Source organism: Plasmopara halstedii, assembly GCF_900000015.1.
Source record: "Plasmopara halstedii genome assembly, contig: Scaffold_2881, whole genome shotgun sequence".
NCBI lineage: Eukaryota > Oomycota > Peronosporomycetes > Peronosporales > Peronosporaceae > Plasmopara > Plasmopara halstedii.
Genome location: NW_020189786.1, coordinates 38,706 through 50,782, shown reverse-complemented (window position 1 = coordinate 50,782; position 12,077 = coordinate 38,706). Strand labels below are relative to the sequence as shown.

The 12,077-nt window shown below is 43.8% G+C and overlaps 5 protein-coding genes across 5 annotated transcripts; 3 read left to right on the top strand and 2 right to left on the bottom strand.

The window, feature by feature from the left end:
• Positions 1–1,044: 1,044 nt before the first annotated feature.
• PHALS_05104 (enoyl-hydratase) lies at positions 1,045–1,971 on the bottom strand (the record flags this gene model as incomplete). Its single annotated transcript, XM_024718771.1, has 1 exon — positions 1,045–1,971. One exon carries the CDS (start codon positions 1,969–1,971, stop codon positions 1,045–1,047), a length of 927 nt encoding a protein of 308 aa, XP_024584137.1.
• A 157-nt stretch (positions 1,972–2,128) lies between these two features.
• On the bottom strand, positions 2,129–3,215 carry PHALS_05103 (mitochondrial carrier family; the record flags this gene model as incomplete). The annotated part of the gene is made up of 4 exons (XM_024718770.1): positions 2,129–2,343; positions 2,418–2,910; positions 2,983–3,048; positions 3,117–3,215. The coding sequence occupies 4 exons, from the start codon at positions 3,213–3,215 to the stop codon at positions 2,129–2,131; spliced, it is 873 nt and encodes a 290-aa protein (XP_024584136.1).
• A 220-nt stretch (positions 3,216–3,435) lies between these two features.
• Positions 3,436–3,870, top strand: PHALS_05102 (40s ribosomal protein s10; the record flags this gene model as incomplete). The annotated part of the gene is made up of 1 exon (XM_024718769.1): positions 3,436–3,870. One exon carries the CDS (start codon positions 3,436–3,438, stop codon positions 3,868–3,870), a length of 435 nt encoding a protein of 144 aa, XP_024584135.1.
• Positions 3,871–4,287: 417 nt separating this feature from the next.
• On the top strand, positions 4,288–4,692 carry PHALS_05101 (uncharacterized protein; the record flags this gene model as incomplete). Its single annotated transcript, XM_024718768.1, has 3 exons — positions 4,288–4,324; positions 4,400–4,483; positions 4,568–4,692. 3 exons carry the CDS (start codon positions 4,288–4,290, stop codon positions 4,690–4,692), a joined length of 246 nt encoding a protein of 81 aa, XP_024584134.1.
• Positions 4,693–11,585: 6,893 nt separating this feature from the next.
• PHALS_05100 (uncharacterized protein) lies at positions 11,586–11,853 on the top strand (the record flags this gene model as incomplete). Its single annotated transcript, XM_024718766.1, has 2 exons — positions 11,586–11,711; positions 11,782–11,853. 2 exons carry the CDS (start codon positions 11,586–11,588, stop codon positions 11,851–11,853), a joined length of 198 nt encoding a protein of 65 aa, XP_024584133.1.
• Between the last annotated feature and the right edge of the window lie 224 nt (positions 11,854–12,077).

Below are 12,077 nucleotides of genomic sequence, written 5' to 3'. Positions count from 1 at the left end.
CAACTAAGTAGCGTACGATGTTGTAGCTCACTTTCCATTTTACCATCGCGAAAACAAGCTGAGATTGAGATTGACGTACATTGTTTAAGATTGGCCTTATTCACATTTATTGTGTAAAAAGCACGCGCTACTTCCCGACAGATCGATACAGCCTTGCTATTCAGATAAAATCTATTGCTAAAGCTGGTAAGGACTTGAGTACTATAGTGGTAAGGGTCCCTATAGTTGACTTAGATTGAACTGATCCGAAGATGTCTGCGTTGTCGTGACGAGCTAGACTCTGATATACCACCTGCAATAAACCATGCTCCACCTAGACAATGTAGCGCAATTAATGCCTTGTAACAGAACCACCTTCTAACTTTGGGCCGTATGATCTAACAGTGTACAACCAAAATGACCACCAGGTATTATTATCGTATCTAAAAAATAGATAATTGAAAATGTTAATAAATGTAATATTTCTTGGTAGTAGAGGGTTCAACACCAGGTCAAAGTGAAATTACACTTTGTCTCCTCGTACTTTTTATGGTTCATAGAATCCCGATACATCGGTACTCAACAGTATTTACAAGTGTAATAAAATAGTACATCCTCATTTTCTTTCAAATTGCAATTCTATCTCACATTGCGTCCAATACTAAATCCACTGCGCTAACAGTCCACATATTCCACAAACTTCTTTTTTACGGTGTCTTATCGTCATCATCAGTATCAGTCTTTCATTATATATGCTTCGTAGAATTGTTCGCCACCATATTATAATGTACGTACGCCGATAAAAAAAATTGGACGGTCGTTTTTCTTTAAACCAAGTAGATACCGCAAAATATCGAAGAACACTACAGAAATTATTCGCCGCTCAATCGACAAATACTAGTAATATTTGCCTGTTCAACAACGAAGGTTGTCATAACTTATAAGTTGTGTCGCGCGGTACAAGACTCAAGACCAAACCGAGTTTACAGTTGAAGTACCTTCACAATTTGCGATTGGCTGAAAATAAGGCTAGTGTGAAAGCAGTACGCAATATCGTTCCCTAGGTCAATCATTGCGAAACTTTGGCTTTGTCTTGCTCATGACCGCATTCACAGCCAGCATTAAGTCGTCACTATACAGAACGGCAGCATTGTGATAGCGGATTTGCTCTAAAGAATCCTTTGTCGAGTGGTCCCTTTGAAAGTGAATTGTCTGCTTTATTCCACGAATTGTGAGTGGACTCTTTTGGGCAATGGCATTTGCCAAATCCCCCACAAATTTCATCAGATTATTTTTATCAGGCAAAGTCTTAAGCACAAGGCCAAGCTTTTCTGCCTCAAGTCCACCAAAATCGCGACCAGTGAAGGCCAATTCCTTTGCGTGTCGCTCGCCTACTAATTTAGGTAGACGTTGCAACGTACCCACATCAGCGATGATGGCCAGATCCACTTCTTTTACGGCGAACACTGCGCTCATGTCAGAGTAGCACAGGTCACACGCGGTGATAAAGTCAACGCCTGCGCCAATGCAAGGCCCGTGCACAGCAGCAATAACTGGAACCCGACAATTTTCAGCAGCTGAAATGACTTTTTGGAAGCGGTCAATAACACGCATGAGCTTTTCCCGTTTTCGCCCCTCGCACGACTCCTCCATAGCGACATTCTGCATCTGTGCAAAGACATCTAGATCCATACCGCTCGTAAAACCACGACCTTCCCCAGATACAATGACGGCCTTGACAGTGACATCTTCCTCCACTAGCTCGAAAGCTTTGGCTAGCTCCACCCACATCTGCATATTCATAGCATTTACAACTTTGGGACGGTTAAGCTTCAAGTGTAGCACGCCAGAACTGGAATCCTCGTTGGCGAAGCCCACTGATATCGTGTCAAAGTCGGTCGAAGCCACATTCAGCATTTTGCGAGGCCCTGTCATCCAATCCAGAATGTGCTCACGGTTGCCCTTGGATGCAAAGCGACGACGAAGCACCATGGTGTTAAGACTTTGACGAAAGAGTTTACGAGGAGCAATCATACCAAAAGACTCCCAGTTAGCGACTGAGGCGAAGATAGCGGGAGTTTATCATGTAAACCACATAGTTTTTTTTGCGATAAATTTTATTCGTACCACTTTTTTTAGTGGCAAAAGATTAGTCTCGTATCACATTCTTCAAGAGCTCAGAGGATTTCTCATAGCCGTAAAAAGTCACGGCATTGCAGGGAAATGCTCGTACACAAGCAGTACCCAGGCCACTAAAAAATATTCGCCATCCACCAAGGCGATACAATTGACGAGCCTGATACGCAATTTTGTGCTCGCCCGATTTATGGTGGACTGGTAGCGTCTGGATCGCAGATTTGATCACTATATTACACCAAGCACACGATAAATTAACTCTACACTCTTTCGATTAATTGACACCCAACAATATCACGCACCATCAAAAGGATAGGAAACCACCCACGAAGCCACACCAGCAACGCCACCCGCTGTCAGCATCGACGTCGTCGAGTTAATGCCTTCATTAAACATCATGCGCTTAGTGTATTCGTAAATCCAGAAGTACACGGCGAATGACGGAACCTCGCGCCACAACGTGCACGTGAAGCCGAGGAATAGACCAGGCGTACCCCTGGCCTTATAAATGTGACGAATACAGTCCATTGGTCCTCGGTACTGATTGCTTCTGCGTCCATCTTGCACCTGAAGCCTGCACTTGATGAGCTCTGCAGGTGCCAGTGGAACTGTCTGCCAGAATCCTCCGACAGCTCCGGCATAAAAAACGGATTTAAGCGTCGCATTTTCCGGATTGTCATCGATCATCTTCAGCATGCGTTCATACACTGCAAACATAACGGCATTTGTCGCCGCACTGCCGACCACGGGTGACGTCATACCTTTAAAAAAGCCCGAAACCCCTTCATGCTTCAGCTACAGAAATTGCAATCCGTAAGGCCTTATCCAATTACTACAAACTCGTTGGCAAGATTTAATGCAGCGTACGGTCTGTCTGGCGCAGTCGAGAGCACCAATATAGAACTTACTATACGTCTGCAGTCGCACTTTGACCTACACGACCTCGCCACATAGCAATCAGCCTTGATTTTAGTAATAGGGCAAAATTTTTGTATACTCACGGTGTCGAATGGTTGTCCCACAACAACGCCTGCAATGCCGCCAACAGTACCAGCTGTAAGATCTATTAGTACCGAGTATCTCCCTGTATTATCTGTCATCAGGCTCGGTGACGCGAGCACCGCTGTTGATGTTGCCTTTTGTGCTGCAATTTGCTTTTAATGAATAATCAAGCTAACGGTACCGGTACTACCGGTAGAAGCAATAAACGATGGCATTGGTTGGCTGAGGCTCCATTCTGGTTTCACATCTAACCTCGCCACTTATTTCCCGTGAAGATCCGCACTCGCCGGCAAGCTTTCTAGACATCCATCTGTCATCATGTTGGTCCCGAAAGCAAATCGCATCGCTGTGTACTCGTACCTCTTCAAGGAGGGCGTTATGGTGGCAAAGAAAGATTTTTCATTGCCTAAGCACCAGGCTGTGGACGTACCAAACCTCCAGGTTATCAAGCTCATGCAGTCGTTAAAATCTCGTGGCTATGTCAAGGAGACGTTTAACTGGCAGTGGTTTTACTGGTACCTCACGAATGAGGGTATCGAGTACCTGCGCTGTTACCTACACCTTCCTGCTGAGATTGTGCCAGCTACACTAAAGAAGCAGGCTGCTCGTCCCACACGCCCGCAGGCCCCCCCCACTGGTGGCTTTGGCCGCGGTCGTTTTGACAAAGATAAGGGTGTCGGTCCATCTGGCGATTTCAACCCAGAATTTCTCCGCACCGGTCAGGACGGCTACCGCCGCGAGGCTTCCAACTAATTGACAGTTTACCTGTAGGAAAGCGAGGCGGGAATTTTAAATATTAACTCTCGTCTGAATGTTGGCTTCACGTAACTAAGCATTACTCTTGAGTGTTTTACTTTCTCTTGTGAAGAAATTTTTGGGCTGTCGTCAATTTAGACGCGGTAACAAATACACCGTTTTCAATAGGAACGCTTGTTCGTGTGCAGCTTAGAATAAATTAGCCACCAAAATTCTTTGCCAGCGCTGTCAGTGAGTTCTTTGTGGCAATGTGTCAGATTACCCAAAGTGTAAAATGTGGAAGCAAAACGTAAAAGATGCTTTGATTTATTATTTCTTGGCATTAATGTTGTGTATCTGCCAAGCGGTGGAATCGTTGTGAAATACAATATACTTCTCGTCGTTGACCATCTTAAGCTTAACGCTATTGAATTTATGCTCAAGAGGCGAATACCACCATTTACGCTTTCAGGTAAGTGTCATTTTTAAAGTGTAGCGCATATTGACTAAAGTAAACTGGCAATTGATATGTCTGCACCATGGTTAGTCTCCAGCATTATTGTCGAAGAGACTAGCATAAAAGATTGGGAATATGGTGCCATCAATCAGTTGGAGCAAGTATTCCTGAGAGGTAACGAATGTTACCAACCGGTCCATATGCTCAACAACCAAGACTTCACTTTTCAACTGTTTGCTTCGCTTGTCCCTCACATAGGTACAGAGCATGAGCGTTCCTTCACCGCGATTACACAAGAGAAGATGCGCGCTCCGCATCGGGGCGAAATGCTTGACCCTGGGATCTCTACTGTGAAAGAGAGATCACGCCAGAAGTCCAGTTGAGTTCACATGCAATTTAAGGAACACAGAAAGTAATTAAATGCTTCATTTGTTGCGAGAATGAAAATGATGTTTATGAGTAAAAGCCTCCACAGCCAATCATGGTGTAGAGCTTTCGATTGGACAGTTTGGTACCGGTATCACACAGTACAAAACCCAAGGGCGCTATACTTAGGAGAATAAATAGCATAAAAAGTCAACCTCCACCTTGTTAATTAAAGAGCTTGCTAGGAGAAAATGGACCGAAAAAGGAAAATTCACTGCTTACATTTGCGTATTGAAGGAGGCTGAAGAACGCTACCTTTTGCTCTACAAAGTATCAAGTCACGAATAGATGTAAGGAGGTGGATTGCAGCTTAAAAAGAAACTAAAGTAATTCTAAGTTGATTGCTATCAATTATATCCTTACAAAAAGCAGAAAAAAATTCGATAGATAATAGGAAGCTCCCATCAATATTTTGTGTAGCCTCGATCAAAATTAAATGAGCCAGAAATTTAAAAATTACATGACTTTGGCGAAGGTTATCGATGAGAAGACTGGCTTACCAATAGCATCTGTGCGGGGACATTGCCCCATAGCTCACTCAAATAACTTCACGCGATCAATTGCGCGTAGTCTGTGTTTAATGTTTGACTGTGGTACTCTAGGTAAATATTTGTTGTATAATTCAGATTGGGAATGCTGTAGCCTGTAAGAAATTATTTCCGTATGAATCAAAACAACAATCGGCCACATGAATGGAGAGAAGACGCATTGTGCATATAGTTTTCGCAAATGAAGAAAAAGCAAGCCGGTGACCAACAATGCAGTTTTAATCAACCGCAAACTTTCTATGGAAATTTACTGCAAATATTTACATTTGTTTTTTAAATGGCCGCCTTCCCTATTCGAAACGGTAGATACTAAGTCTAGATAGCATTTTGAAGGAGTTTATAAAATGAGCCGTCAAGCCGAAGTTCATCGGTTTTTTACTCACTTCGCAAAAGTGCGGCAGCTATTGCAATTTTGTTCGAGCAAGTCCGGAAAAAATGTGGAAAATTTGTCCAGGGCATATATTGAGTATAATATGCCTTTTATATATTCTACTAGTTTAATAATTGTAACGGGGTTACATGAACCCTGATAACAGGGGTGTGTGTCACACGAGAGTGTCACACGAGATATGCATGGTGTGACCACACCCAAACAAGAATACGGTACGGGGTTAGGTAGCCAGTAGCTAATTGGATTTTACTGTGTTGTGTTTAGTATATATAGGAAAATCAAAACTTTAAAAATTTGGATAAAAAAAAAAAAAAAATCAGTTTTGAATTTAAACCGAAGAGTCAGTTAGCCGAAGGAAGGCAATGATTACTCTTGGAGTAAGCGGATTGCGATCCTCTAACTCATACTTGGTTATTGTAAAGATCGAAAGGTCGGTGACCTAAAGTACGCTTCCTCAAGCACTTAGCTACGGCAGCCCCGCCTTATTAAAACGAATAGCTCTTGAAATAGAATAGCAAATGATTACTTAGTTACATGAAATTTCTCAGTATCACGTACCAACCTCTTCTCTGTGCGTTCCCAAATGCAAAACTCGAATAACAAAGTTAGTACTGTACTAGTTGTGTACAACTCACACTTTTGTGCAATTGGGCATTTGCAATACAGTTGTCACGAGCCTCACATCAAGTTCTGCGCAACTGTTAGTGCAGGATCTTTAAATCGCAACCCCCTTGCACTTGCTAGCAACAGTAGTAGAAACCACGATCCAGTCGTGAAAAGACTGTATCATCTGTGCGGATGCAACCTAAAATAAACGAGTACCTTTCCCCTTATCAGCTGGAGACGCTCGGAAACTAATGTCCATTACTGGTCCCGATGGGGCCAGGATTTGGCGGAAAAAGGGCCAGATGCGGTAATAGATCGCCTGGTGGCGCAGCTGTCAGAATGCGCTGATAAGTCGCTTTAAGAGCCTCCCCAATGGGGTGGCGGTTGGACAGCTGATAACACCGACCGTAAGGCCACTGATGTTTTTTGTCTGGCTCTTTGACGGCTAGTACGTTCAGAAAATTTCCTCTGAAATGGGATAGTTGAGATGGCCATGCTCTTACTGAAGTGATGTTGCTTCGCGCTTGCGATTTACAAGCAAGGAAACCGCCAAACTGGGCAATAGGGTGCAGTATCCCTTTGCAAAGAGGCGTTATTAACATGGAAAATTTGGAGCGGCACATGCCGCGTATGCTGGCACAGCCAAACCAAGCATATCGGACGCATTTAGAGCTTGTTTCTACCCGTAAAGGAGGTCGATTACTAGTCAACAATGTAGCTTAATGCGGCGCGAAAGTCAAACTCTCCCCCGAGGGCGATGAAAGATAATATCTTTTTGACAGGTCAGCAAATATATGCTGCTCGCACAGACGCTTCGACCTTAATTCTTTGAATAAACAGTTGGTTTGCATTATATGCATAGTACATATTTTGTGTCACGAGCGCTGGACGGGGAGCGGTGGCTTATACGGCGCCTAAATAGAAAAAATGTTGGTGCGTCTTGCCATAAACCTATTCCAAATGTTGTCGTGAGCCTACAAGTTGAGTTCGTGGCCTTTGACAGAATGAAACGTTTTCTCGTCCTTGACCTGAATTCAGGATTTTACCTAATGTGGCTGAGGATCCTACAAGTCATGGATCAACTCGAAAAGAAAATGATTTAATACACGCATTTTTCTTTTGGTAAAGCCATGGCGCGTCCTTAATCTAGTCTGTCAGGAAGCATAAGCGCTTTTGGATTGGGTACGTGACTCTGACTGCTTCTGTGCAACACAATGAATTGCCCGGACTGACATTTAATGGTGGGGCTAATTGCGTGAGGCAGGGCGTGAGAAGCAGAAGTATAAAACACTCGCGGTCTCAGGATGAGGCATAGGAAAGCGCTCGTTTAATGCGGTCTTTCGATTGGATGGATGTTGATACGGGAAAGAATGGTTGAATGCTGTGACTCTGGGAGTGTATCTCGGGTGGGGCAGTCAAAATCAGCTGCAATCTGGCGTCTGCTGTGCCAGAGCTGATTATGATAAGAAGCGACTTGGCGTCGCAGTTTCCCATGTCAGAGCCTGTGGGGTTGAAGAAGGATCACAAGTCGCAGCGCTTTTCATACTAGCGTGTGGTGTCCAAACTTGCTGAAAATCTAGACACTGGGTCAGAAGCTGTGGTAGCTGTTTCATAGAAACGAGCTGGGCTGATAAAGGCAGGAGCTGCGGGTATTAACCCAACGTACAAGTCGCGCTTTGTATTTTGCATAGTCAAGCATTGATCGGTTCTTGAGACGGGCGTCCGCTTCGCTGTAGCTGGTTTGAAAAGGTGGACAACGTTTTATTTCACACATAGAGTGAATCGAGTCCGATAGTTTTGCTCTCTCTTGCCAGCTTCCAGTATACAATTTACATCTCTGACGGAGTGATTTGGCTCTCCCAACAATTGCCGCTATAAGTGAAGGTGATACTCCTGAGCGGTGACCATGCATCAGGCTGAAAAGCATTTGCTGAGCGACCTCCTCGCGCTCGTATCGTTCTTCGTTTTAGTGGGAGGCACGTATGCATAGGCATGTAAGGAATTGCCCCAGCGTGTTTAGCAGCTTTTACCGGTCTCGTTTTAAAAAAATATTGCGTAATGATGTTGGAGAGACACGGTGTATCTCTTGCGCTTGCAGACGAGCGAACAACATGGACCATAAAGATCACTTAATTGTCGCAAAGACTAAATATACTACCTCATACGTCGGTCCCCTTTGCCGAACTATTAAATTTGAGCAAAATATCGGTAGTTTATAATGGTGGACGCCCGCCGTAGCCATCCAAAGACGCGTCCGGTAATAACGGCGCTTTTTTATTTTGGGGGCCGTTCGAACAACACGTTTCATCTGTGATGTGTCTCTGGTGCTTATACAGCAACTCAATCTCACGAAGTATTTTTCGTTCATATAATTTGCCGGGTATCATTGTATCGGATCGCGTTCCTTGCTTGTCAGCTAAATTTTGGTCGAATATGATCACGGTGTTTGGCACCAAATTTAAGTTTAACATCGCAGAAAATCCACAGACAAATGGTCAGGCTGAATACTGAATAAGCAAATCTGTATGAGCACTGGTGTGGAGAGACCACGGTGCTGGAGCACATATTGCGTCCGTAATCGCTATACACGTATCGACGAACTTCATTCCCATTTTATACAAGGACTGGATTAGCTTCGATGCCTTATTGACACCATCAACCGTGTTGTTCCGGTGTTGGGGGGGTATTTCAAGATAATTTGACTTGCTGATATCAGCACGGCAAAACTTAGTAGCAAAATCCGGTTTATATCTTGATCGAATTTAGCGTCCTGGGCGGGGTCACAATGTTATAAGTGAGTCCAAGATGTTCGGAGCAATATGAAGATACCAGTAGCTAGCGAAAGGCTATATTTACTGGATAGAAAAAGTGTACCTAGTCACCTACCTGAGAAAATTTCCGTTTCACGCTTCGGTGAAACGTACGAATCCCCCCTCTGTACATTCATTGAAGCGGTTCGTTCAGGTGCATAAACCTTGTTGTGCACGATAGTAATCATATCACTTGCAAAGCTTATCGTAAATCTTCTTGCTTCGTTGATGGCGATACTAAACGCAACAAAAACGAATAGGGGCATGTCGCTCTCCCAACAACAAACTCTCTGCGAAGGCGCATCGAAAATATCCTCCGTCGAGCGATAGACGCGTTTTGCTGATCATCGCCCTCCAATGGGACGCCATGGATATGTCAAAAGATCACTGGACAAAGTTTGCCAAAATCTTACTGCAGGTGCTGAATTTGATTTGTTGGAATTGCCACAGGCAAGTCGATCTAATAGGCTAGCTATAGGGACGAATGTGACGTCTAACACACCGACTCGTTATACACGCGCAAACATGATTGCTCATCCACCTATACATGTTAAACGACCAGATTATAAGCTCTTTGAGCGGCACATCTTTTCTTCATCAAGATAACCCCCCGGAGGGTATCATGCGCCGCTTACAGAATTCTGCATTAATATTTTCATCATCAATTTGTGTCCCAAGCGGTTTCGTGCAGTGATGCTGCAAAGTTCTAGGAATTGCGTAGCGGTGAAATTGACCAAAAACTTAGACAAAGTGGCACCCAAGTGCAAAGTTTCTTGCTTACAAACAGTTAATGATGCAGCACGTGTTGTGTCTGATCCACACGCCGTAGGTATCATATCGTTAACGCGAAACGTCGCCCATTGTGACTTGCTGCATTCGTGATCTTGGCGACGGGAACCCCCACATTTTTTCGATCCGGCGTGCCATGCTTCGATGGCATAGCTGGCAAAAAGGAACACATTCTTGTCGCTCGTTGGAAAGATTTGACGACGATATCGCTGTCCGTAACGATGCAAGATCGGTACTAATCACACCTAGCGTTGAGCTGAGCATATGTACCTTGGAAATTAAATTGCATACTTTTTTACCAGTTGCTGCCTGTCATGAATTTAAAAAATTCTTCCTTGGGCGGGCAAGATTCAAGCGCAACGACGCACTTCACTTGTTCATGTTAGCATCTGCCTTTAGTATGGGAAACCAATGAATGGCCAAAATTCATTGTAGATACAAAAATGGTGATCAGAATCCAAATGGGTGTAGAAAGATGCTGACGCAAGCTATTTTTTTAAATCTCGAGATTTGCTTTTTTGAAATGTCACTTTATTATAAAATGGTGACGGGCGTGCCATTATCGCTCTCGTCGAACAGACCATGGGTGTAAACATATTGTCTATCGTTGCTTTGAGGTTTTTATTATATAGTGGGTAGATTTGCACTGATTTACCTTCTTCGAAAAGAATAAGAGCCCAAAGGATCCTTGAGGATAGCTCTTGTCTTCTTTAACTCAATAATCTGTTATTGGTCTTAACAACGGACGGGAACAAAGTATAAGCACCAATTATTGAGGCAAATCATTGTTTGATCGAGGGAATACTCTCCAACTCAACAAGAGCTTCTGCCTGGGGTAATGAGTCGAGAATTACCTAAGATAAGATGATCTTGTCCACTATATCCATGAATGGAAAAATTCCTTACTGCAGCCACAATCCGTGGAGCTTTACACGACATGCATATTGCTGATTCAGCGGTACCGTCAAATCAAGCCAACGGTGAGCCCTCATTATTTACATTAGAACCTGGCTTTTGTACTGGCATCCTACAGTCGCCTATCCTCACAGGGGGTTGCCGTGGAAAACGCGACACATAGTCTCAATATTCATTTTTTCATATATACTCGAGGAGCTCCAGCTCGCAACTGCACTTATCCGTCCTAACCGAAATAAATCCTGGAGGCCTTGAGATACAATCGCTAAACCCCATTTGATGGTCTGACAGAGGGTCACAGCCACCCCTGCCTTTTGGTTCTCCCACAGATGTAACATTTATGAATATTTAGGCGTTACTTAGGTAATCGATCACCTCAGCTTGGTTGAAGTCTTCGCCTCGGGCGATCTCATACAATGTCCGCCGTCACGGATCTGATCGATCACGGAGTCTAAGGTTAATTGACATGAACTACTCATCGCTTCCTTGAACATAATTATGCGGATATGGAAGGTCCTAGCGTGAGACCTACCTGTTTGGAGACCCTTAATAGCCGTTTTTCGATTGACCATCTCCGATTTAATTATTTTCTTTTCGGAAGAGGGCCGGGCGCCATGTTATACGTGCTAGTGCTTGTAGTGACTTAAAAGTCGCTCACAATAGATCTCCATGCCTGCTACTACAGCTCTCACCCTTGGATACACCCGCTGATTCTCTTGGATAGAAATTGTCTGACCACATGATGTAAACCCTGTTAGGTGGAGCGAACACAAATTGACTTCCACTACGAGATGCCTCGTTTACAGAGGTTGGGCACATCCTCTCGCTTGGCCTTCTACCTTAGAGATAGCTTGAACGATGCACATTTGCTTCTTGGGTTGAATTTAAGGTTAATTCTACGTCTCGTATCTAGAAAGGTACTCTTCATCTCCTTTTTCACGGAACTTAACGCCTGACCAAAAAGCCTTACACTGAGGATTTCTGTAGGAACCGGCGGTGGTTCCAAAGGCGTTGTTCATAGAGGTGTCTTACCAGATTATTTACGTAGCTAGTGAATAAACCGCTTTGACCGCCGATCACGCTGTCAACGTGTATGCTCTGAATAAATATCGTCGCACAAGATCTTGAGTCAGTCACAGCATGCTTTCGAAGTAGAAATGTCATCAAAGTCGAGTTTTTTTCAGTTACTGTTAATGTTTGAGGCGTACAGCGATTGAATACAGATCCCGCATAGAATGTTTTTTTTTAGAGAAAATAAAAAATGCCCAACTTTTGTCATATAT